This window comes from Clarias gariepinus, chromosome 1, assembly GCF_024256425.1.
Source record: "Clarias gariepinus isolate MV-2021 ecotype Netherlands chromosome 1, CGAR_prim_01v2, whole genome shotgun sequence".
NCBI classification, from domain to species: domain Eukaryota; kingdom Metazoa; phylum Chordata; class Actinopteri; order Siluriformes; family Clariidae; genus Clarias; species Clarias gariepinus.
The window spans coordinates 34,880,196-34,908,185 of NC_071100.1; the positions used below are offsets into that span (position 1 = coordinate 34,880,196).

A 27,990-nucleotide genomic window follows, 5' to 3' on the forward strand; every position below is an offset into this window, starting at 1 on the left:
TGGGTCACCAGCCACTCTGGTTAAGCAGAGACAGGGACAGGGTTGAGGGATTAGATGGGGCTGTTGACATAAATTGTTCAATGTCACTGTAGGTTCTCGATCCAAAGAAAACCAAGTGGCAAAAAAGAAAAAAGAAAAATCAAAAGCAAGGACAAAAGTTCGACAAACTTGACCTTTTATGCACCGTTCTTCAATTAAATGTCAATTATCTAACGATCCCACGCCTTCTAACCAAGAAAGGTGGTTAAGAAAATAAAAGGGGATCATTTTATCTTTACAAAGCAGACACTGTTACTGACAGCCATGTAGTGAGATAACAGGCCGCTAATACAACTTACACAACCGTCCCAACAGCCCGAGAAGGCCGGCTTAATGACAAACCAGCCAAACTTGATAGAACATTTCAGTAAGTAAACAATTTGCTATCACCTCATTTAACCTTGGCAGCTGCAGTTCTATGGAAGACGTTGCAACTTTAACCCTTAGTGCTCATGAGACAAAGTTTGCAGAGCTGCCGCGTATTTAAACAAAACAAAGGCTTATGGTATGCGCCGGGTTCTTTTGTTGATGACTTATGGAAAGGAATTGGAGTAAAAGTCTTTCTAATTATTTTTGCATGCTATTTAAAATACATTAAATAAAAAAAAATTAAATTTAAAAAAGTTAGTAGGTCCAAATTAAGACGCTATGCAAACACACAAACCTTTGTTTTAGCTGAATCACATTCTTCTAGAGAAGAGAGCAGCTCTGAAACAGACAGACATGCTAAGCGATACACACACACACACACACACATATACATGTCAATGTGTATTTTTAGGCATGTGCTGTTGGATCTGAGAACATACTGACTGCTTTGTGCAGTGTTGAAAAGTGGAATGATTATCATACATACTGTATGAAGAGTTGTGAGTCCATGCACGTAGTGCACAGCGCCGGACACCAGGCTAAATTTAGCCTCTTTTCTACCCCTCTGCTTGGCCTCCAACAGTCCCTCTGTGAGCTATCCTTTTGTTCTCTGATTCCGCCTAGCTAACCTGAAACAAGCGAGCACTTTATACTGCGTTTTTCCTCGAAAAGCTCCGCATCATCAAACATTTATTGGGAACAAACGCCACACTTACAGCAGGACTCTAAATTAAAACCTGTGCCCATGATTAGGCCAAGGTATTGTGGCTTCCTGCCTTCACTTCATTGTGATGCTCATGACAGTTGGGTGTGGTTAGCAGGTTAGTTAACAATGGAAGCCCGATCTGGAGACTATCAATTAAGGTGTGAGCGGAGCAATCGCGTATGTAATGGAGAACATGAAAGTCTGCCTGCGATGTTTGGTTTACATTCCATCTCAGTGGTTTCTACACTGTGGGAATGGGATAAGCATCAGCCGCCCTTTATCTCTCCCGCGGAGCTCTGTGGAAGACGTAAACGTTTGTGTAATCAGTTCTTAAAGGCCTAGGTTGGAGAGGGAGAGTACTGGAGATCTAACACTCCATTATACATCCATAGTCTGTAAAAACAAGAACGTCTTCCCATGCAGAGTGGAGAGTCACGCAGGACAATGGCAACTATTATTCGCTGCTGAATGCCGAAACGTATGACCAAGATCTTTTCGGTTTCCTCTTACTGCAGTCATAACCAAAAGAATACATTCATGACTACAGTCTCTTCCACAGAAAAAGTCTTCGAAAAACTGTAGCCAAAGTTTGAATATGTTGTTCAATGCTAACTGATTAAGCATCACAGAGCACAAACAATACTGGGACTTAGATCTCCATGAGGCACTTTCATGGAAGTCTAAATGAATGAGTTCTCTGTTAGGCTGAACAAATGACAGGCGTCCAGTCGAGAGATAAGCCTTCAGCAGCCATCTCCTGCTCTGCTCATAGTGAATCTCATGCACTGGTTAGTTTAGTGAAAGTGTACTTCTTCTTTCTTTTCTTTCTTTTTTTTTTTTTTACAAAAGAGTATGTCAGTGCCTGTATGTTTAACACCCTATCTAACTCAGAATCATTGCTGGAAACAGTTTCAATTTGTGGAACACATCTTTCACTTACATACAATATAAACATCAGGATCCCCCAAAGAGGGTGTACATGACATCACTGCCTTACTAAATCCCCAGCACATCTCATTAATTCCAGAATAAACATGCCAACTCTCGACACGGCACTCTCTCTTTCACGTTTGGCTGAACAATGTTGTGTATTTTTTTCTGCATGCGTTTTTAACCATTCTTATAAGCAACTGAATGGATACAGCCAGGAATCACAATCCTGCCCTTCGGCCCTATGTAACGCTATAAGCTGAACTAATGTGTTCAATACATGCGGTTCTGCGTGCCTAATCACTCTTACTGTACTGCACTAAAGATGACAGAAAGTTTGAGAAAAGGACTGTTTCTATAGTCTAACATACACAGTCTGCACATTATTCTTCATTACTGCTCTCTAAATACTCAGTGATATACTGTATTCATTTGACAGGTCAGTGATTCAAACCAATTATTCACAAATATCAAAATGAATGACCATGATGGAAATGCGAGGAAAAAACTAAAAAATATATATATATTTTATTCTTCTTAATACACAGTCAGCGCTCCATTTCACACTTTTTTAGATGTATGCACCGACCTAAAGAGATTATCTCATGTATGTAGTTCTCTTCTTGAAGATTAGACTGATATTAGATTTTTAAGATGCAGGTAGGCTACAATAATACTGAAATGCTGAAATTATATTATAGACTTAAATAGCTTTTATAATAAGCCTTCATAACGACTCTAATCTGAGGTGGTGTTAATTGGTGATTTTTGAGCCTGGTTACTCTAAATGGACTTTGGTCTTGCTTTCCTGGGATGGTCTTCATAAGATCCAGTTTCATCATGATGCTTGATGGGTTTTGTAATTGCACTGGACAATACTGTTCCTGCAAGAACTATTCCAGAACAGCTGACCTTTGTGTCTTAAAATAACAACTGACTGCTGTTGTTGTTACATAATTACCTAATGATGTATGTATTATTTCATAGTTTTGGAAAAATGTAGAAAATGAATCCAAACTTGTGTCCAAACTTCTGACTCGGAAAATACTGTTCCAGCAAAATGTCACCAACGATGTGTTAAAAGCGACAACCTACCACTCAACAGGGCAATTAAATAAAATAAAATTACATTTCGGTATTTATCATTGTCCGATCATATGTTTTGCACTTTGGACACCATAATTTTGTGGTTTTCCTCACTTTGAACACACTGTATTATAAGGATATACTATTTTATACACAATATGAGCGATCTCCTGGTATAAAAAAAGAGCTCTTTGGAGAGGTCTGGGAAAACACCATGAACTAAAGAATCTATAGGTCAACCTTCAATGCATTTGGGTGGCTCCGGTATAAAACACACACCTATATCATCCACGACAATGCACATCCTAATTGTGCTTGCCTTCTTGTACCATATTCAGGTTGCCTTTGTTTGGTTTATCCCTTATCAGGAACTGCTAGGCTAATCTCCCCTCACAAAGTCCTCCATTTTGTGTTCCTTTCTACAGATAGTGTTACATGGAGAGCAGACAAAACTCGCAGGGCCAGAGGGCTGTCGAAAAAGCCGGTGATGATTAGCACGCTTCCTCTCTCTCTCTCTCTCTCTCTCTCGCTCTCCGCTACATACAGTACAGCTCTAGTCACCGACAGTTACATGGTGAGGCCTGATGATGTAATACAATTTGTAAATTGGGCAATCTGATGATTTGGTGACTGCATAAGTGCTAGCATGTGGAATAGATTCCATATTTCTGAACCTTCAGACTGTTCAATGATCACTACAAAATACCAAGGTCTACTCACATTCAAAGCCATCGTTGCTGCTTTTGTATTTGTACGTTTTTTTTTAAGACACTCATTTAGATAATTATGACTTTTGGCTGTTTACAAGGAAAGCTGCTCACTAATGCATACTATTGTCTTTGCCGCTGAAGGCTTGTGGAACATTGTCAAGAAGTCCGGGAGGCATTTACGCTAAAGTGCTGTGGCTTTATGATATGATCCATGTTGTTTATCACTTTTGATAAGGAAAAGTGTGAGGGTTTGGAGTTCCCCTAAACAAAAAAAAGAAAAAAGGTGGTAAGGCAGGACACTTGTTTGTGTGTGTGTGTGTGTGCGTGTGTGTGTGTGTGTGTGTGTGTGTGGGAATGGGTTCCGCTCTGGCAGGCCTCTTTACAGACAATATTTAGAGGTCCCCAGTGGCCTATGTGCATCTCACACACATATTCACACAGATACACACACTCTTCCTGGACAGAGAGATATAAGCACTGTAGGGGCCACACTGAGGGGGCCCTCCCCACCACGCGTGTCCTCATTGTTCTTCTCAGGAAAAAAGAGGGAAAAATGAGGGAGGGAAATTTTTTTTTTTTCATTTTGCAGGAAAGGGAGGGGCAGAACAGAGTGCTCCTCGTGTGCAAGGAGGGAGAGAGAAAGAGAGAGAGAGAGAGAGCTGACAGGATTCTTTCCTCCAACTCGAGCGATATACTCAATGTTTACACAGGTGTTTTACGAGCTTAGCCGATTGGGTCGCGTGTTCCGCAACATCGCACTATAAATACTCCATCACACAGACACGTACTGTACAGATGCAGCTGTAGAGCCAAACCGCACAAGGCACAAACTCCACAACTTAATGCCCACCATTATGTTGAAACACTAACCTTCAAAAAATGAGAAAAAAAATACACATACACGCACATACACACACACACACACACACACACACAGAAATCACTGTTGCTTTCCAGGAAATGATTCTGTAGTTCCTGTGCAAAACTATGTGATAACTTAACAGCTTCTTATCTCTATTACTGGAGCAGTAAATGAAAATGTGCTAACAGGATGAAGGAAATAACGCATCGGGACAGTTGCATTATTAGCATATTTCTATGTGGTCCAGCTTCAACATGTTCTCAGTTTGGCTTACGATGTGTTTGATTTGAAACAAAAACTATTCTAAAGCACTGCATTAAAAGAAAAAAGAAAAAGAAAAAGAAAAAAAAAATCACCCATTGTTACCCATCTGGCCTCTGAAATCCTTCTTACCGTCACTTCTTTGGCAAAGTTTTAGCGTTGAAGCTTCGTTGAAGCTTCGTTGAAGCGTCGGTTTGCAGGCTCACTATGAATGATTATCTTGTAGTAAATTTCTAACCAGATACATTATTGAGAATTCCTGAGGAAGAGATGTTAGACATTAGACTTGTGGTTAACTCTGACAAGCAGACCATCATGGTGGTCCCACTAAGCCCTGAATTCTGAACTCGCTGGACTCGAGGGGGTCGAGTGAAAAATTGCTCAATCATATGCCTCGACTGGTGGACCCTACATGAGCTCCATGTTTTAACAACAAGCCGCTGGCCTGGGCAGGGTGTTCTGAGAGTGCTACTATTAGTATACCGCCATAAAAATGACACAGAAACTAAACACAGGTGCACAGACATTTCCCATCTTCTAAAGCATTTGCCTGGAAAACATTCAAATGAGGATGAGTGGCCAGTAAAATCTTCCACAGCTCACAAAGTGAAAGTGTTTCAAATGCCAAAGTTTCGGCAATTTTAAAGGGAGTGGCAAGCCAGCGGCCGAGGCTGCGCGATTTGGAGCGAGTGGGTTGGGGACGGGGTGAGGCATTGGTCTGGCAGAGATCAACCACTAACGCTCTCGCCTCTCCTCCACCAAGCAGCCAAAACTACAGCTGTGAGTCGAGTGTGCTGAGGTAATTGTTGTAAATGCTTCGCTCTGACACAGATTACAGGAAAAATACAGCCAGCATGCCAAGCACAACACATCATTTCGACGTCAGTTGGAGTTTGTGTGAACGAAAGTGCGTGCCTTTGTGTACCAAAGAGAGAGACAGAGAGAGAGAGAGAGACAGGCTGCCTGAAAAAGAGAGGGACTTCGAGCTTCGATAGAGTTTGTTCAACCACATTCTCTGGAAAGAATGTCAGGAGGAACAAACACTCCACTGTTCCCTCGCTCTATAGAAGGGAAACGGGATTTATATACAAACAAACCATACATTAACTCCAACTCTGACTATTAAAGGGTACATATGTGTGTATGCTGTACTGTATGTGTGATGGAAGTGGGCAGCCGCTTGCTAGCCGGCAGGGTCTTCTGAGGTGAATTAAAAGTATTTAGGTCATTAGAGCTGCGACGTTAGAGCCGAGTGAGCTACAGCCGGAGGGAAACGGAGCAGGAGGCCCTGAGCAGGGGAGGCTACCATGTCCTGTATATATCCTGAACTAGGCTAAGAACACACTCACACACTCGAACAACTAACACCTCCATTGCTTCTTGATCACACACGCCATAAATATGACTGTTACGGCCCTAATGATCCACACTTAATGCGGCGGGCTTTAACACCTCAACACATGGTGAGAAATACAGGTAAAACACCTCCTCTGATCGCCATACACTCAAGCCCTGAAGGTATCATGAATAATATTTGACATCTGGAAGTAAGCCACTTATTACTGACTCAGTGTGCGCAAGTTCACTGATTGTCGACTCGCGAAGTAGCCTGGCGTAATTCAACGAGAGCTGGAGAACGGCTTTGAGTAGAAATTCTGTTAAAACCCATCTCTACAAGCAGGATTAATGATTGATAGTTAGTTTAAGTTTTAACTGAAATTATTTTTAATTAACTAAAAATTGACGCGTCTATACATCTGTCTCACAGTCTCGCCTGTCCTTTATCTCTTCCATTTTATTCCCCAGCTTCACAACCAAGTTTTCGGGCTTCACAGAGGTACCCATAACAACCACTAAAGAAACAAGTGCCTTGTTCTTCAGCTGTCTCACCTACACAAACACATATACACACACGCACACATTCACCCGCATGTACTATAAACACTCTTTATGAAGACGTACGACCTTATACAAACACAGCCAGGTTCTATTGAGGTCTTTGAGGCAGGCACCAAACAATAGCAAGCCTAAGTGTCCATCTGCAGATGTGTGTGTGAGTGTGCGAGTATGTGTTCCTCACAGGCGGTGTGTGTAAAATCCAATTATCAAAGCCATGGCATTAACATTCCTGCAGTCTGGCAGGTGACGGCGGAGTCCTTTCAGTGCATAGGAGCGCTGTGGTTTGACCAAGAGCAGCAATGAAGGCGCAGACACTGGGGGCAGGGGGTCCCTCAGGACTGTCTTCACAAACACTAGACCATTCTTGAAGATTTTAAAGTGGAGGTATATGAAACCCAACATTCCTGACTCTTGGAGGAAATAAGATGTGAGCTTTATACAGGGAAATTCCCACAGTTACGTAGAAGAGATTATGTTACAAAACTATTGATTACTTTTTGCCTACTTTTGTCTGGCAAACCAGTTGAATGAGTTAACAAGTAAAATCATGAGTCATCAGAGAGCATTAGCAAACAGTTTGCTAGAATTGGTGGCACAGTGGCTTAGTACTGTAGTTAGCACAGTGTGTCCTTGCACCTCCAGGGTCCATGTACCATTACCACCTCTGGTCTCTGTGCATGGACTTTGCCTGTTCTCCCCCTGGGCTTGGTGGGTTTCCTCCGGGTACTTTGGTTTTCTCCCACAGTCCAAAAACATGCATATTAGGCTAACTGCCATTCCCAAATTGCCCGTAGTGTGTGTGGATGTGTGTACCCTGGCACCCAGTTCAGGGTGTACCTCACCTCATATCCTAAGTCTCCGGGAGATCTGGCGTTTCGAAGGATCCCTGTTGATTCTTGTCCCTATTATTTTGACATTTTGAAGTGTGAATATTTTGATAACAGACAAGAAACACAGCTCTAAAGCTGATGAATAATTTCACTCATTTGACTTCATTTCTGCGGGTACATGACTAGTTTGAGTGTTTAATACAACCCCTTCGTTTACTAAACACACACTCATCTACCATCATCATCCATCCAAGTGGGTACACTCACAGTGATCTGATCTCCTAAGAAGATGCCGCCAGACGAGCAAAGTTGCAGCCTGATTGCCACTGGCCCGTGTGATTATGCAGGTGAAGAGGATCTCTGTGTATGTGTGTGTGTCAGTCTGTCTCTCTGTCTGTGAGAGAAAAACACTGAACTATTCCAGTAGCTGATCTAGGACAGGTAAATTTCTTTATGCACCAGATTTAGCCACTAAGAGCAAAAACCACACAACTTGCTCTCTACTTGAAACCCCACAAACTTCAGCACAAAAAAAAAAAATAAAAAAAAAAAATAATAATAATAATAATAATAATAATAATAATAATAATTCTTCTTATCTGGTAAACTTGAAACCTACACAATGGACACAAAATGGATGTGCACTGAAACTAGTGTCTTTTTTAGTATACCAAAAGAATGGACATAAAAAAACAAGAGAAAAAAAAAAAGAGGGTAAGAGGCATGCCAAGTGGTCCTCACGTTACCTAAACTTTCTTAAGGGCACGGCAGATCCTCTTACCCCTACTTCCCTCCTTCTAGCCGGATTTTATTTCATCATTTGATTAATCCTTATTAAAAGGGGGGAAAAATACAGTGGTTATAATACAGGTCCTTTATTCTCTTCCATGTCATGGTATCTCACTGATAGCGTATCACCTGATCCTGAGTGGGGGTTTCTTGAAAAATTGACATTTTTGAGTAAGACTAGTACAAACCCAAATGAGAATAGTAGCATTAAATAATGTATTACATTTTCTGTTGCTTCTGATGTATATAAATGTTTATATTTATTTAATGAGAAAAATGTTTCTAGGCTTGAATAAACACTCATCTGGACTAAACTCGACTTGTGTGTCTGTGTGCGCGAGACTGTGTTGTAAATTGACTGCTTAATCATTTCTCTTGCCAGTGTTGGTTAGGACTACTCTAAACTCTTTCCAAGTCTTGTGCTGTTCTCTCTGTCTCTCTCTCTCTCTCACGGGCGCTAACGTTCTGGGCAGGAACTCTGTGGCTTTGTCCACGGGCTGAGATTCACAGCCAGAGGGGCTAAGCTTAATCATTCTTGGATGCAATGGAAACAAATCCTAGCGTTTTCCCCCTCCCCATTCAGAAGCTTCCATTCATTCATGCTCGCTGGCACTCCTCTGCCACCTCATGCTTGGCACATAACACCACTTTTCTTTACCACTTTCACTTTATTACATCTTCTCTCTCTCCCATATGCACTAGTGATGTACTAGACCTAAGAAGACTTGTCTAAATTGCAGACCATATCCATAACCATACCATTTTCGTTCAATGGACTTCAAACGCTATTCTTTGTTCTGGTTGCATTAGACGTCAACATTTTCTCTCTGGTTTTTATGGGAAATTGAAGCCGTCGATTTACATGTGTTGTTTTTTTTTCTTTCAAAGTCACGGTATGCAAATCTGCAGTACTAATGGAGTTGAGGCATAGATAAGTGAAGCATACGGTCCAAGAAATTGGAGGCCATTAGTCTCATGAAGAGTGTGTATTCATTTGAGTGGAGTCCAGCTGACAATGACCACTGCAACATGCACTTCATCATTACAAACCCAGTGGGAATGTAGCCCCTGACAGGCCACTTCCCTCTACACATACATCCCAGCCAGGCACTGCAATGTGTTTGTGTGTGCGTGTGTGCGCGCAAACACACACATGAACATATTTATACTGTATTTGCTGTAAAGCACTGCGTCTCTCTTCCTCGGCCAGCCGGAACAGGAGCAGGTTGGCTGGTTGTGGATTACAGTCCGACAGTGGCCCATTGTTAATTGGGCGCCATGTGTGAAAGAACAGAGAGATTAGTTTGTACAGCTGCTGCCATTTGTCATAACTGCCTTTAACAAGACACACATGGTGAGCCTGGTTTGAGCCTCTCCAGCGTCAGGCTCCTGCTTTTCACACTGCCAGATACTTTAGCGTAAGCAGACGAAGATGTTTTAATAAAAACAAACTGGGCCGATCCCTCTCCCTAGCCTCGATCCCTGCATCCCAAAACAGCAAGCGCTCCCTGGGATTCATTTCTTCAGTGTTTTAAGACTGTAAGGCTAAAAGCCATTGTGCACATGCTGTGTAATCAAGGGCAGACAAGTCCACAAACAAACATGTGCTACTCTGTGGTAACTTGTACACGGAGAAGGAAAATAGTTTTCTCGAACAAGACTTTTATTATTTTTTTTTAATGATTGTAGTTTTATAATGCTATAAGTTAGACATTTTTATAATGAATTTATAAGAATCTTTATAACATATAACAAAAAGATTTCAAAACTAATAAACCCACAAATAACTTCTAGGAATTTCTTTATATTTTTCAAAAACCTGTCTGTCAGAATCTTGTGTTTTCTTTTCGTCTGCACTTCTTACATATTACTGTAAAACTTCCACTCACCAGACTCATGAATCTGTAACATACAGTCCTATGCTCTTTTACAGTTCCACTTTAACCACATGGTTTAAAAAATTTAAATGTGTGATTTTTTTTTTTTGTGTGTGTGTGTGTGTGTAGATGAAAGGACAACCCCATAAACCTGATTGCATGCATTTTTTACCCTCCATTAAACAAATAGAAGTCATCAATTTGGGTCTGAATAGTCAGGCTTTTGATCCTGCTTAGCCTCTAGCTTGCTAAAGAGAAAATAATAATATCCTGCTTTAAAAAAATCTGAACAAAGCTTTTACAACAGTTAGGAAAATATATCTTTTTAAACTGTGATGATAAAACTTATGTTAAACAAAAAAATAATAATACACTGGAACAAACTGGAAAGTCGGGGCTCCATGCTAGCACTTGACAGGCTAGCCAGTAATCTGCAGTGAGTTTCCCTCCCGGTCTAAGTGAATATCTGAGTCTAGCCAGACAGATAACGCTGCCTTGACCTTAACTTGAGCCACAATCAGCATTTTCAGGCCACATCTCTTCCAATTAGGCCTAAGTGCATTAAAATGTGACAGCGCTCTAGGGTTAGTGATAAAGGCTAATCTGCCAGGCAGCTTTTAGTCAAGGGGCCTGATCCCAATCTACTGCTTCTCAGCTATCTGCTATACAGGAAGAACGCAGGACGACTCCCTCTAGACTAGTCTAGACTTCTATTTTTCTCAGCTTTCTTTCGATAAAGCTATCTGTGAAAGTCTCCTTTCTCACCAACTACAATAGCAGTGTGTTTCCAGATTTCACACCTCTATTCTGAAGAAGGCAATCTTGCTCGCAGCAGCTACCCTTCCTCCAGCTGTCCCAAGAGCATACACACACACACACACAGGTTTTGGGTTTTAAGGTTTAGCAAGAGTGTCCATGATATGTGAATATAAGGGAAAGGGTAACGCTACACAATCTCTGTTTGGTAAAACAATGGTGAACTTTCCTCTAATCCCTGTTCACCCAGGATCAAAGGTTCACCGTGTGTTTCGACATTAAGGTGGCATTGTTCTTGAGCACTGCGCTGACACTACATATACAATATATACACAATGATGCAGACTATTTATGATATATTGATGAATTCCAGGAAGTTACTTGTTGCATGTCTAGTTTAGTGTGGGTTGTGTTTGAGGCTGAATGGGGTTAAACGGTGTACAGGTGCTGTGAGAGAAAGTGGACATCTACAGGTCAGCATGGACTTTTTCGTCTTTAAAGCTCAATTTATCCTTTTTCGATCCACCATTCTTTGCAGATGATTCCTACACCCGGAGCTAACCAACCCCGCTAATCAGGGCTTACGCTGCCTTGCCAATTTAGACATAAAGAAGGACAGGCTTTAATCACTTGACCAGCATTCGTATAGCGGCAACACCACTCTCCCTAGAAATGCTGCTTTAATTATTCCATGTTGTTAGGTTATTATTTTGGGAAAGACGCATAATGTAATTGCAAGTTTAGGGTCTGCGCACATGTAACCAACCTAATTACAATCTAGCATGGGTTAAGGGACCTGAATTTAAATGTGTACACTCAAAAATACCCTCACACTACAGACAGATGCTGTGGTTACCCAGACTGCATGCATGATTTTGTCTAAATGCAGGCTTCAAGAGGCTGAGTGCAAGGCAAGTAAGTGTGTACTTGTGTGGGTGTGGCTGTGCATATAGACGGGTTTATGCTTTGTAAAAAAAAAAAAAAAAACACAGAGGATCATGGAGAGGGGGCAGGAGGGAGAAATCGAAGTTTAATTCCTATGCCAAGCAGAAAGGGAGGCCAATTTTAGAAGAATTCCAGTAATCTGGAAACAGCATGTATATTCTTTCAGCATAGCCACTCGTATGAAGAGCCCTGCGCGGCCGCCAAGGCCAGCTTTCATTAGCAGCTCCGTTACAGAGCAGTGTTACCAGAGAGCTGGCTTTAATCACAGCCAATCGAGCGCTCATTCTTCACCACTCTGTGTTTAACACACCAACTGCTCGGAAGCTTCACTATCACCAGAATTATACGGATAGACTTCTTAAGAAACATAAAACATAGAGTGCTAAGTTCAGGAGCACCACTACTGTTTTGTTCTGTTCTAGTCATCAGCCTACGATGACTATCCAATTACACACAAGGACTTAACTCAAAAGAGATGCTCAAATAAACCCTGACCCCAAGTTACCACTAAGATAAAATGATTAAAGTGAGCATGGGATACTCTGGAGACAAAGAAGCAGAAGAAAGCTGTATATGTTGTTCTCTCACTAGACAAGCAACAAGAGACACAAACTGCGGAACCACCTTTAAAGATCTAAAACATTTTCATTATGACTGATAGTTCTTGAGTGACCTATGATCATCACTTATTTCCTCTTGGAAGCTGTGGAAGAAAATCCATTTCATTTTACATTCATTACCAAGTTCGATTTTTACTGTACATGATGATACTTTCATATCTATGTGATAACACCACAATTCTTCTGCCCCGAGCATCCCTAGCCATTTTCTAAACAAATGCTCGCGTGACATGTCTTAGTCACCTATAACTCTGCATTTTATAGTTTTGCATTACTCGCCACCCTTCAGACAGACTTCGGGCCATCCCAGTCGCGGCTGCCCTCCCTCATCTGTGCATTTAACTCTAAGCCGTCTGTCTCAGCAATGGGAGGTACTGTACCAGACCAGACAAAAGAGGAGGCGGCCATCACTCTGAGGCCTGTCTGCCATGAAAAGACTTTTGCTGTGGGCGGAGGGGGGAGAAGTCACTGTCTCCCTTAGCAACCTCCTCGATTGTCTCTGGCCCTCGCTGGCAGCCATTCATTCGCTGTCCCCCTCGTGAAGAATGTCTGTTGGCGTGGAGACGTGCAAGACACCAGTCATCCCACAATGGAGGAATTCAGACCTTTTTTCTCTGTCGCTCTGTCTGCGTCTACCTGCATTCGATATATCTCTTTCACTCGCTGTCAGCTTTTTGCTTTCTCAAACTCTGAAGTCTTTACAGTTTCTGAGAACTCCCCCCTCAGTAGGTCATCTCCTCTCACTCCCTCCACTGTTTCATCTCTGTTGCGACGATCATAACTGCATGATAAGGATGTCTGGTTGATGGAGGATAGAAAGGAAAGCCATGTCGAGGCAGCTGGAGGCAGTAAATGTGGCAGTGGTGCTGGTGGGACAAGACACAGACACCCTGTACAGTGAGCTATAGAAAAGGACGATGAACCCATCAGTCTTCCTTGGAGGGAGGCGTGGGAGGCAAGGGAAGCGGAGAGAGGCTCTGGTGATGCTCTTTGCTCAACAGGGCCCTGGAGAGCAGCAGAGCGTTACGGGTTCTGCACTGATGACGTGGGACTTTAGGAAAGAGAATGCTGAAAATACAAGATAAGCTCTTGGAAAAAAAAAGGAGAGGCAAATTGGAGATGCTTCTACGTGACCCCTGAAATGCAAGTACATTTTCAGACATATTTTCCCATTTGTGCTAATTCTGGCACAGACTGAGGGTCAATGGTGATTAAGAGCTTGAAGCTGCTTTGATGCATCATTCCAAAATACATTTCTGTCACTCAACAGCACTTGTATATACACCCAAGTATTAAAATGACATGTATAAGTTTGCCATGGAGAGAGCTTGAGTGAAAACGTTCTGAGGGTTATAAAATGTATACAGTTGGAGTACAAACCAAAGATCTGCAAAATGAAACAACACACACACACACAAACTATCATGAAACTTGCTTACAACATCCAGCTCTGTCTACTGACCATAGGGAGGGGTGCTGAGTAAAAACAGAGACAAAGAACAGAAAGGGAAAGAGCAGTACCAAGAACTAGAGTTAAGGTTAAAGCGTAGGTAGAAGGCATGCAGAAATGTCATACAGTACATACATTGCAAGGAGACAGCTTTAGAAAAGGATACAGTAAGTGAGGAAGGACCTAAACTAACAAGAAAAGCGGGGGAACTAACGGCATTATGTGGAGTAAAAGTACAACGCCGAACTGAAGCCGCAGAGAAGCAGAGAGACAGCGAACGGGTAAGGGAAAAAAGAGAAAAAGGAGGACTTACATGGAGGGGAGGGAAATCAATAAAGTAGGCCAGAGAGCTGGAGGGAGCTCTAAATGGATTAGACTAAGGGAATGTGTTCGATAGGTTATGGCTTTACGTGAGGTAGTCACCGCAGGCCGTGCAGAATACTAATCAGCTCTCCAGCCCCTGTTTGAGGCAGAGGCCTTACTGCCTGCTCAGCACAAACACAAATCTTCCCCAAATGACCTTCAGCTTCTCAACGGCACTTGTTCCAGACTGGGATGGTGCAAGATCAGAAGCAGGATCAGGAGATCGATCAAACCGAAATTTTGTATGCAACAGATATTCACACTGCAAACTGAACCCTACAAAAAAAACAAGAAAAACTGCATGCCAAGTTCTTAAAACTGAGCTTGCTATACTAACATCTCCTAACTTGTTTGTGCCTAGATATTCTGATTTCGTTTCAATTTACCTCTAAAATTAGAAGAAGAAAATTCTACAGTATGTTGCAAACCTAAATGAGTGAACTGTCAATACACTCAGGCGATGGCTCATTTTCTTTTTTGCCCTTGAGATAAAGTCAAGGCTTATTGTGTTGCTATAGCATATTTTCTCTCATGCTCAGACAAGCAGTAGCAAAAAAAAAAAAAAAAAAAAAACGAACAAAACTCAGGACTATAGTAAAGCCCTCTTTCGATAGCTATCACTTTCGGCGAGTGAGCCTTGGATAAATTTGGAGAAAAGCAAGAGATATATATTTCTGCTGAAACAAGTTCTTATTTAATCGACGGGGGGAAAAGAAAAAAAGAAAAACACACATACACAAAACCTATGGGGTGCTGAGATTAACATTTGGACTGAAGTTGTAGCAGCGAATCCCCCCCCTTCCTCCCTTTTCCCCTTTATGTTTAATGTGGCGGTACACCAGTGTACTAAAACATCAAACAGAAGCTACTGCCTTTCATTTGCACAACTGAAACCATGTCATGCATTGTTGCTCCAAACTCGGTGGTGGGATACACGGAGTGGGAGACAAGCAGGGAACCATCTGTATTGGTATTAGGATCAAGTCAGTAGCTGCAGGCCTACAAACGGCACGGCCACACACTTTCTCTCCTCGTCTCTGCAAAGCGGATAGCCTTACAACCACCGCATCCACAACGGCTCACTGGAAACAATTAGCTAACAAACAAATAAATAGCTAAACTAAAACAAATGCCGCTGAGCGAAGGTGTCCCTCATGTTTGTGCGCTCGTAGCGGTTTTCGACACAAGCTGCTGTCAGTGCTCCAAAGTCCAAACGGTTTCTGCCTCTGTGGCTTGTAGTGTGTGTGTGTGTGTGTGTGTGTGTGTGTGTGTGTGTGTGTGTGTGTGAGAGAGAGAGAAAGAGAAAGGGAGAGGGAGTGCAGTGTGCATGGATCTAGGCAGATGTCCCTTTGGACAAGATTCTGAGTGTGGTGTACAATTGGCGTTATAAGTCTGGAACAGCCCCAGGTAACCTACTGCTACAAGTGGAAATAAGAGCGAGAGAGCGAGTGAGAGAGAAAGAGAGAGAGTTGTAGGGAGTGGTGACCTGGAGGTCAATGTGGCTAGACCTGACTCCAGCACAGACTCAGCCAACTGGAAAACTAGGCCAGCTGTAACACTTCCCTCAAAGAGCTAACTACACGCTCAACACCACCAGCATCACACAAGCAAGGTGTACAGAGGGAGGGTTACGAACGACCGGCACTAGGCCAGGGGGCGGCCTCAGCTCCGCTGACCCTCACATTTATAGGTCGCGGGAGGCATGGGGGTGCTCTGGGTGCACCCTCAAACCCTCCGCACAAGCGTCTTCCAAACCCCCGGTCAGCCCCCGCGTGCCTCGGCCACCTCTGTGTTTTCACAAATCCGTTGTGCTCAATTTAACTTCACAGGACACCCGCTGCATCTTTTAACCAGGGTCCTGACACAGAGGCCAAAGGCCAAGTTGCACGCTCGTAAAACAGGCATCTACAACATGGTCAAACCTACATAATCTACCACAGGGTAAGAGCTTGCATCGAATGCTTGCATCTTTACACGAAAAAAAAAAGAACGATGTGACTATTTTAATATTGAAATTTAAATAAATGGAGTATGTTGATTATTAAACAATTCTAGAAAAATTTGTCTGAGAAACACAGTAAGTAGAATTTATACGGCCTCGACAGCACATAACACAAAACTTCTAGCCTTAAAATAAAAACTTATTCCAAATGACTGTGTGTAAAAAACGAAGGCCATCTAAATCTAAGCGCACTCCCAGGTTATGATCTCATTTTATAATTTTTTATTTATTTTTTTTACCATCATGCGGCGTTCAAGCTACAAACTAAACTCGGGAGAAATCTGTTACACACACAGTGCTTGGGAATTGATAATATTTATAACAAGTTGTTTAACAAAAACGGCAATTAATTCATATAAAGTAAATGCAATTTTTGGAATTCTACTTTTAACTGATTGTTTAAAAAAATTATATAAATACTTATATATATAGTTTATTAGATATAAACTGCTGGAGGCACAAAATAAACAACTTAAGTAAGACAAAACTCTTTATTTCATAAAACTGCCTGAATGTTTGTTTCAATATAAACACCCTGATCCTATTGTGTATTTTTGTGCATTTTAATTTTCTGGCCATTTTTCTATTTCTTCTTTTTTTTGTTTTTTTATTTTGTCATACCGTATCACACCTTCAAATATGGAGAATACAATCGAAAAAAAGTATATTAGCGTATTTCTCGTAATGTGATCAGTAACTGAAAGCTTAATATTAGTGCACTTTCCTTGTACTTGCAGCGTTGTTATGAGTGTGAAATGATCCTCACTTCACACGTCCTGACTTGACTTGTAGGACAAGTAATGGAACAGCTCGTCGAAAATTTTTCGATCACGTTCTTAAACAGCAAAACGCAGCTCTTCAGGAGCTGAAAAAAAACATTTCTTGAAGGAGCAACTGTATGTCTGTAAGGCTGGACCTGAGCCAAAACCATGAAACAAGTAGACTCCAATTCAAATTCTTTATAACTTTTTTCTTTCTTTTTTTTTAGATCCAGAAGTGACGCATTTTTAATGATACATGGTAGATGAGGCTGTTATAAAGAGTAGTTTTCTGAAGGAAGGGGCCTGAACAGAACACATGCTGGGTACTGAGACTTCCATAATGGCTACACTGGGCTCAGTGAGGCACAGAGGCTGGACATGGCACGATGCCTGCCGCCTAGTGTACCAGTCCTTCCTGCTATTCTTTCCACCCCTACACTGAACTGCCCATTCACCATGGTACTGCAACACAGTCCAGCTAGCTTAGTGTGATTCACAAAAACCGAGGGCAGAGTGCCCGGAGTTTCCTCCTGTGCCATGTGGCTCGGGCTAATGTTAAAACTACCGCTGTGCACCGACTAGCAACAGCACCGGGAATAATAGTGGCAGAAAATGCCAGGCGAAACTAGTTGTGGTAACAAGTTTGTGTTATGTGGTAGGCCGCTTGCCATTTGGTGATTCAGTTTGGTTTCACACATTATGGCAGCTGTTACACTAAAAAAAGTGACATCTTCAGCAATTTTTTTTTTTTTTTTTACAAATACAAACATCAAATTTTGTTAGAATTTTTTTTTGTCAAGTTTTTCATAATTTGAAAATGCGTCGTGTGGATTCTACAAAAAGAACTCACGCCGGTTGCCATTCTGCCGGTGTCAATGCCCACTGCATTGCAGATGCCAGCTAACGAATCAAAGGCACGCAAGCAGACAAAGAGGATTTGATGCCAACCGCCATTCCTCCATCACTGGCACTCTCCATGCCACTCTTCTAGCACAACACAAACAAAATGGCTGCCCTGGATATGCTGCGACAATATGGTGGCATTATTTGGAAATGGGCACGGGGTCCGGCGGCAAAACATGCTACTGTAATGTATTAAACCACTAGATATTCTATTACCCTCACATTTAAAAAAAATAATAATAATTTAAATAAAATATTTATTTAAGGGGTTTTCTTTTTCTTAATAAAGGATGAATTTCGGCCAATGTCAAAATCAGAAAACTTTGAGATTTACCAATGAATAAAACCACACTTTCTGATGGTCTACTGATTTTAAATACCACACATCATGCTGCCTGCTGTTAAACTATGTAGTAAAAACACTAAAATTAACACAATATTGTTAAACTATTTTTTTTTCTTAATGGCACAAAAGGTGCTAGTTTGTGTCTCTCGGTTCAAACCAATATAAGAGATTTAAGCCAGGGTTGAGGTTCAACGGCCGAATGCACGTCGTCCTACAAAGACACAAAAGAGAGGGTGATGCCAACCCTGGTGCCAGTGGCAACCATTATTGTCCCTCCGCTATGCCTTCTGCTTAGCCTGGCACTTCACTCGTACAAAATGGAGGCGCTAAGCCTGGCGATAACCCACCTCCTCCTCGCACAACCATGCAAACACATGCAGGCTCGCATGTATTCTACAAAATAACACAAACACTATTTTGGCATCTGATGTAATAAGAATGGACTTGTTTAAATGATTTAATTTTGTTAGAATTGTTGTTGTTGTTTTTTTAAAGCAGATGTGAAGACTTTTCCAGGCAGGTTAAATAAGGTTAATAGATCCAAAGTGGAAATAGGGCATTTGTATTTAAAAAATTATTTGTATTTAAAAAATGTATTAAACAAGTACACTAAAAATATTTATAAATAAAATATGTATTTTTTCTTAGCAGCTAGGTTTTATTTTTATTTTTTATTTAGACAAACCCTTTTAAGATACTATTTTATATTATAATTTGTGTGCATTATTATTATTATTATTATTATTTATATATTAATTATGTATTATGTATGTATTCTATTGTTAAGTAACTAGGTCTAATTCTAATTCCCAAAATGAAATAAATAAATATTTTTTTAAATAAACTGATAAAATATTTTAAAAAAATGCAATGTCTGAAATTAAATTTCATTTACAAATTAACTGCTTATTCAAGGGTCTTCCCATTAAACTGGATATATATTATACAATATATAATTGAGCTAAAATTGACACAAAGATATTTGATGTTTTTCATTAGGTGTTTTGAGATGAAATTATAAATCAGGAAAGGAACTGGCAGATTTAGTCGCTCGAATATTGGAACATTGAAAATAATATTGTCTAAATATTACAGTTCTTTTGGGGATATTTCATGCTCAGTAGAATGACAATAAATTGTTAATAAAGTTTAGCTTAACTGCACAAATTACTCAGTCTTTGTGACTCAAAGACAAAGCCTGAAACATTGAAAGGAGGACCTCACTCCTATCAGTACATTTTTCCATCTTTCAGTACACTTACCTTGATCCTGGACGTAGTAGGCCAGGAAGAGGTCAAGCTCCTTCACTGACACGGTGATGTGGTGCGGCTGGACACACAGCGCCTGATTGGTGCAGTGAGGCGATTTGACTAAGCGCTCTCCGTCCGTGCTCTCCAGCGGGATGCCTTTGAACAGGATCACCATCACCAGGTCCAGGCGCCAAACTTTATCCGCCTGGCGGAGACAGTCGATGCGTCGGATTTTGCCCTTCTGGTCGGGGTTGGAAAGCACGCAGCACGGGTGCTTCTTGCCTGTCACACTGAGCACAAAGTCCTCACGGTACTCCTGCCGGATGTCCTTGCGCAGCTTGGCCAGCAGGCGTGATGCCCACTTCTGCTTGATCTCAGGTTTCTCGCTCAGCAGCTCGTCCTTTACCGCGCGCTCTTCGTCCTTGGACATGCGCTTCTCGTGCTTCTTGAAGTACTTGCGCTTGCGGGCCTGCAGGTTGAACCAAGTGTAGGCGATGGAGCGCACATGAGGAAGAAGCGCCTCGATAAACGGATGAAACTCGTCCTGGGAGAAGACCAAAAGAGAGGGGGAAAAAAAGAGAAAGACGAAAAAAAAACAGAGAAGTTAGTGAGCAGGAGTAGACATGACCTTTTTGGCATAGGACTCCTGATCAAGCAGCCAAGTGTGTATTTTGGCCAAAGACAAAAAAAAAACTGCCTTCTCAGAAATCAAACAAAACTGACTATTTACAATGCACACAAAAACTATGTGAAATTAGTCACTTGACAGCAATTAAACAATCAAAACCACAAAAGCCCTTAAAACAATTGCACACACTGAGCGACCACAAATACGACACACTTAGATACGTTAGATACACTCTGAATAAGCTCTTGTATAATTTTTTACAATTTATAAAAGCCATTCTTTTTTATTTTTTAAAAAATTAAATATTTTAAAAAAAGACACTGCAATGAAAGAAAGGTTAATCTACCATTTTAGCTGAGTTTACAGCGTTGCTGGCCTGTACGGGGATGCAGGTGTAGCAGGCACACAGGACGAGGATACCACTGTTTACCACGGTGGCTCACGCCGTGCCAACATGCAGCAGACAGTTAGATGAGCAGCACTTGCTCTCTCTCTCTCTCTCTCTCTCTCTCTCTACCCACTATCAGAGGTTTATGTGCTAGCACACCCGGGCATGTGTCCCTCACACGTACAGCTCTCTTATCAAACAGTCCTGCATTCCTGCAGCAGTACTGCCTTGTCACCCTGCAGCAGCATGACGAAATAAATTTTAAAAAATAATAATAATTAGTATGCTAAACGCAAAAAGACATATATGCATTAAAAGTCTGAAAAGAATCGTTTTTAAATGACGGGGGTAAGTTTTACATTTCCAGCAATAGGTCTGCTCTGCCAATGAGATGTTTTGTGGTCCAGGGGGGTCACTTAAGTTGTTAGCCGAAAATGAGCAGCAATTATTCCCAGCCCTTCTCAAAATCAAACCAAGATGGACAATGAAAATGGCATCTTGGCTCAATCCTGACATTCCTTCTGCTCCAAAGCTCTGTAAGAGTGCCATTAAAAAAAAAAGTCTGCTGCCAAGTAAGCAGTAACACCTACAGACTCAATTCACAAGCGTCGTGTACACTACAGGCCTATTCGGCTTTCTACACCGAATTATGTTAGTTGTGCTGTTTGACGGGCTATGCCGGATCAGCTGCCACTTATGTAACGTATTAAAAATTAGTCACATTTTACCAAAATCAATGAAAACATTGATGAACATAACACATTGATAATAAATGATTATCTTATCTATTTTACACTAAAATATTTCCCAAAACAATTTCAAAACTAAATAATTTTACACTGTTACTAGGCTTTATGCATGTTAAATAAAATAATATTAACTGTTAAAGAGATGTTCAAGTGTTTCGTTAAGAAGTGAATTTGGTTGACATACTAAGTGAAAATTGTAACAATTTTTTTGGGGAAAAATTTGAGTGTTTCTTTCGTTTTCTAACTCCACTAAAAGCTGAACGGCTACTGTAAGAGTTAACCCACAGATTATTCTTTATTTATGCAGGGAGCTTACTGCTGTATGGGGAACCGCAAGCAGCGCTGCACTCCCCTATCTCTACCCCTTTACAACGTATCCCTCACACACTCACACCACACTAACATTTAACCACCACTCTGAAACTACACAACTCGGCAACAAAACTGCACAACTAGAGATTATAAACATTCGGCGTAGTTAATCATGCGTAATAATTTCAGCATAGTTAATCATGCGGAAGTAGTGTGTTAATTCACCTTAATTAAAAAAAAAAAGCTAGAAGACCACAGTAACAAAGTTTGAATCACTTTGTAGACATTGTGCATTGCAAATAATTTTAGCACATATTACTTTTGATTATAATTGGTTTACAATTTTACAATTTACATCAAACCTTAAACTAGGTGAAATCTATTGAAGTACAGAAATTATTTTGTGCCTAATATTCCCCACATCCCTAAATTACATATCTGCATATTAAATGCTTTTCATTTATGAAAAATGCCTTTTATGGGGTGCGAGATCATAAAGAAAAATATTTGTTTTATGGACATTAAAACAGTTTAACACCAAAGAAAAATAGTTGTACGGTTTATAAATGGAATGACAAATTATAATTTATAATATATATTTGAATACACATTTATGTAAATAATATGTACAAAGCATAAAAGTCATGCAAAGAAATTTTACTAAGAACTCAAACCGTGAAACATTTTTTTTTTTACTTGAACACACTTTAACACTGGAAATCGTAGCATTCTAGATATAATTATATGATAAGATATAAAGATCCACTTTATCATATCATTATATCATTATTATAAGGATAATGACTTTAATTGGCTTATGGTTATAGGACTTTCTTTCTCTTTGTAGGAGTAAAAAGGTCTACCCGAGCTAGTTACATAATTAAGCATGCTGAAAAATTTTTTTTACAGCTGGTTATAGATTACTTTTTTTTTTGGTGCCATGATATTATGTAATGTCCGCTCTAATGTAAAGTCCAAGTCCTGTAGAGTACATTAGACTAATCCATGTGTCGGCTGCGTGTGAAGTGAAGTTGGTCTTTGCGCCAGGTTCAGCCCTCCTTTTGTACTAAACCATATCTCAGTCAATCACTCGGTGGTGCCAAGCAAAATATAAACAGTAAAATTGTGTCAGCCAAAGCTGGAGGACTCGGTCCAACCACTCAGTCGGCCTTATCGCTGTTTTCATCTTAATTCACTCGGCTAGTGGCTCTGCGCTTTAACTCTGCGCGCTTGTAGCCAAGTACACTCCGAGGGAGAGAAAACGGACAGGCGTCAATAAAACTAAACCACGGAGTCAAAGCTAAATGATCGCTTTCAGCTCGGTTTCTGACTGTTCGCCTGCTTTGCACCACAAATCTTTTGCAAACGTCTAGCATATATATATATATGTGTGTGTGTGTGTGTGTGTGTGAGAGATTTATGGCTAAAATAAACTAAGTGCTTTACGCACGATGTAAATGTCCAATGTTAATGCGCTCTTTTTAAATAACGTAATGCAACCTGACATGTAAAAGTTCGCTACCCTCTCACCATGCACACACCGGTAACTTTTTATGTGTAATGTAAACCGATGTCCTGTTTCAAAGTAAAGCCCACATTTTTCAACCTACGCGTGTACGAGATAATGAATTGAAACCGATACTTTAGGCTAATTAAAGCGCATTATAGCCTATGTTACATCTTAACGCTTTATCTTGCACATTTGATTTAAAAAAAAAAAAAAAAGGACTAAAACAGGAGTTAACATTTCACCGATTCAAACTCAGCTTGGCTGCACACTCAGCAATATTCCCGCGCGCGATCAATAAGCCATGCGTAAAGCTCTACCTGCGTCAGACAAATCGGCGAATACATCATGACCTGGACCGCCGTTGCAGATAAAATCGATCGGTCACCAAAAGTCCGGTTCTTAGCCTATCGGTTCATTCTCCCGAACCCGTGCTGCACCGTGCACGGCCGACTGGAACTTGTCCTCATTCAAAAGCGAGAGAAAAGCTTCATCAGAGAGCAGCGACGAACTTCGCAGATCCCAGCTCGAGCATTGAAAGATTCCCCCGAGAGCTCAGAAGCACAAAAGACCAAAGCAGAGAGCCTTGAGGAACACTGCACGCATCCGCAGAGACCGAGCTCCAACCGGAGTGAAGTGGAGAGAAAAACCCCCACTGTGTGTGCGTGTGTGAGCGTGTGCGTGTGTGAGCGAGTGAGTGTGTGCGCGCGCGTGTCTCTCTCTCTTTCTCTCTATCTTTTACTGATGCTGGTTTAAAGGGGAAATCTTAAAGAAAGAATGTCACAAGTGCAGGTCGAAAACTAGAAGGCGCCAAATTTCTGATCCCCGTTTCCAAACTTGATATTAATATCCAACAGTAACACCCTCTAGTCTCCTGGATCCTAACAAATCAGTCACACTACTTTTTTTTTTTTTCATTTTTTTGCAAAGTCAATACTCCTCCTCTTCCAGCAAACGCGTTCCATACCACACAGCCCACCTCAGGTCTCCATCTCGGACCACAGCATTCACACATGATCCCAAGCATTTTCCCACTTTATGGCACAAATTCATTGTAAAATATTTATTCACAAAAAATTGTGCATGCAATTCAAGACTATATTTTTAGATTAACATAATTTACATAGTATAAACGTAATGCAATGTGTTTTTAAGTGTTTTTACATTTTTAGCACTGCATAAGCATAGGTGAGTGTGCAGAATCTATATGTGCAGACCAATTAAGCAGGTAAGGAAGTAAAAATCTATCTAATACGCTCAGGAATGAAAAGTGATCACAAGAGGAATGGTAATTATAAGACCTCACAGTGCAACTTAAAAAAATATATTATTAACCTTTTTCAATGTTATAAGAACACCCAGACATACAGGATAAGCATGTGTTTCCCATGCAGCGTTCAAATGAGCACCCCTGCAGTATTGGCTCGAGGCACTGAGGCCTGTGTATAATTCCTACAGAACCGGTTATTTGTGTGGTTACTTGTATATGAGTGTTTTTTTCCTCTCATGGCTTTTTACTGTGGGTGGTGCTATAGATCATAATGTGTTTAGCTTATAGGACTTTAATCCATAATGAGACAACATATTTTCTGAGAATGAGGCCAGAGCACAAAACAAAGTGAAGGCATCCCAGCACGGATTGCAGATCACATGGTAAGTGAGTTACTGTACTTTAGACTGTCTTTCAGTAAAGCCTTCGGTGCGTTTAGTGAACAAGAGGGAAATAAAAAGCTTAATAGGCGCGCGCATGTGCGTGCGTGTGCGCTCCCGATCACTGGAGCTCTCGGTTTGATCTTTATTCGCTACACGTCACGTCGTAATCTCGTGTCAAAGTCTACAAAGCCGTCCGCACCACCCCGCCACCCCCACCCCCCTGACCGGCCACTAACACACAGTGTCCGCGCGCTCGCACCGCAAAACCGCAAACGGGACCGCGTCTCCTAAGCGGGCTCGCGCTTTTCGCCCCGGCGCAACGCTTTACTCAAGGTCACACAGCCGACAGACTTCATGCATGCACAAGAGAAAATTTCAAGTGTTACACAATGAGCGCTTTTATTTACATTATTATTTTTTTTTTTTTTTTTTTTTTTTAAAGCATCTACAAGTTCAAAAGACAAGTTTGCCACAAAGCAACAAAGTGCAGAACGCAGCAGCGCAAATAAGTGGACTTGATAAAAGCACGCGAGCCAAACGTGAACTTGGCGAGAGCGGTGTGTTTGTAAAATTCAGCCACTTGGCTAAAACACAACTTGCCCGAATGCGTATTCATTCTGTGGCTGTGCAACGTGCCAAAAGTGCACTGCTATACAAGGGGGCGAGTTAGCTAAAAGCAGGAGACATGCCAAGAGTTGACTGATCTCTTTAGGCGCAAACCCTGCCACCGACTTCTGACACACGACGATATGACCCACGCAGGAAGGCTGCCAAAGCACAACATAAACAATCCAACATACACCGCCATTCTCCACCAGGTTTCACATCCAAACACGGGACTACATTAGGCTACGGACTACCGTCTCCGGAAAAGGCAGAGGATTAGAGGATTACATTTGCACATGAACTTCAAAAGTATTCACAAAATGATTGCAAGATATTATATTCCATGGTCACGTACCATTGCACTGTATTGCATGGATTTAAACGGGTGTCCAGGAGGCGGTGTGAAACTCAAGCCGGTACCTTCACATGTCTCAGACTCAAAAGAAAAAAAAAAACGTTGTCTACTTTTTAGATTTTTTTTTCACGCTGCAGCGCTCTCAAAAAATGCGCACCGGAAGAGAATTCTTGGCAGACAGGCGGCAAAATCAAGTCAGCGAACACCTCGGATTTTTTTTCCTAATCTTCCTTCCTCTGCGGGTCAGACTTTTGGATAGGTTTTTTAGTGGTTTAGTTGAACGCGGTCCAGAAGAGGCAGAGTTTTTGGAACTGGGCACGTCTGCGCCTTTACTTTCTCTGTCTGCCTGTCGTCGCTGCTGCTCGCGAGCTCTTGGAATCGGCGTTCTCGTCGCTGATTGGCTGAGGCGCTGCTGGCCCACCGCGCGCGCCGCTCCGCGCCCCGCGCCGCTCACTTCACTTCCGTCTCGTCGCCGCCGTGCTTGCGCGCGGCTTGCGTCCGAACGCGCAGCGAGTCAATGAACCGAAATTTCTACATCATAAATCCCTTTTCTTTTTTTATGACATTATAAAGATTCGATGTTGTTTCGAAAGACTAGCTGGCTTTAGGGAGCTGATTTTTTTTAATTATTGTAACATAAACACAAAGCCTACCTAAAAAGTAAACCATGAAAAAAAAAACAATCAAACAACAGCAGCAGTAATAATAATAATAATTATTATGATTATGATTATGATTATTATTATGCTGGATGTTTTAAAAATCCCTCCATTACTATTTCCGTCGAATTCCTCTTACTGACATTTTTCACGCTCAGGTTTAATGCCAGTGTGAAAATGCCATGTTATATGGGCTATTGTAATAATCCAGAATAAGTGCTATGTACACACTGTTGGCAGAAAGATTGCATGAGCACAATGATGGCATTGATCCAGACCTCAGCAACCACCATTCCATAGCCACACTTTCTGTTCCGCCTGAGGAAGCAAGCTCTCCTCTCCATGCTCAACAACAGCATATATTAAAAATATAGATAGATAGATAGATAGATAGATAGATGCTGATGTTCAATTCAAACTGCTTATCTTGACAGTCGAGCATATTAAATTCTTTTGCTCATAAAATTCTAGCTCATATTAAATGCCTATGTTTTAAATAATCATTCATAGGAAAATCATCCACAATAGTGCAGCTGGAATGCAGATAAACGTGTATACAAGGGTTGGTGTAAATGTAAATATAGATTTTATTTATCGATAATAATAATAATAAGGCACAATAAGCCACATCTGAAAATCTTTGTCATTTTACTTCAGAATCACACGCAAGGGGTGCTGTGTATGTTGAAAAATCCTTGTGAGTCTGTGAGAATGAAAATGAGAAATATATTTAGATTTTAAAAGTTGCTTAATTGTATCGTTCATAATTGCTATTTATGCCAGTTATGCAAGCTGAACTGAGAATCAGTCATGAGAGCAAACTGCACAGTGTAATGCAGGGCGAGAAATCTCTCTCTCTCTCTTTCTTTCTCTCTCTCTCTCCCACACATACACACACAAGTAAAATCGGCTTTTAAAAAAATAATTACATTGGATTGCGCAATACTTCTAAGAGTCAGTGGAAATATTCGCACTTGTCAAAGCAAACAAGGAAGGAGAGAGAGTGTGAGAGAGTGAATGAGAGAGAAAGATTGTGAGAGAATGAATGAGAGCGTGAGAGAGGGAATGAGAGAGAGAGATGGTAGAAGGAGGAGAAATGGTGAACAGCCCCCAACTCCCCAACTTTCCCCACACTCATCTGCAACCTGAGGAAATAAGCGAAGCAGTTGTTTGTTTTTTTTCCTCGTTTAAAAGAAACCCAGACGATCTATTTGCTCCACGTTTATTTTGCACACGTAACTGATGATACTTTTTTTAAGAAAGAGGGAGAGAGACAGAGAGTCCTATTTTTTCACACTGTCAGATTAAAGATTTCGAATCCTGAGAGCTGTCTTAACCAGAGAACTGTGAGATCAGACAGTAGGGCTAGACGAGTGTGA

General features: G+C 41.1%; 1 protein-coding gene across 7 annotated transcripts in view; it reads right to left on the minus strand.

Annotated features, from left to right (window-relative positions):
* Positions 1–26,272, minus strand: part of LOC128538036 (nuclear factor 1 B-type) — a 138,938-nt gene extending 112,666 nt beyond the window's left edge. For 2 of the 7 annotated variants that reach the window (XM_053510637.1, XM_053510634.1), the window contains exons 1-2: positions 23,659–24,332; positions 19,767–20,298 (exon numbers count right to left, since the gene is read on the minus strand). In XM_053510637.1, coding sequence (XP_053366612.1) covers positions 19,767–20,298; positions 23,659–23,688 — 562 coding nt within the window. In that variant the 5' untranslated portion in view covers positions 23,689–24,332. Of the gene's footprint in view, positions 1–19,766; positions 20,299–23,658; positions 24,344–25,952 lie in introns of those variants that run through there. The other 5 variants (XM_053510635.1, XM_053510633.1, XM_053510632.1 and 2 more) reach the window with 4 other exon arrangements.
* Positions 26,273–27,990: the final 1,718 nt, after the last annotated feature.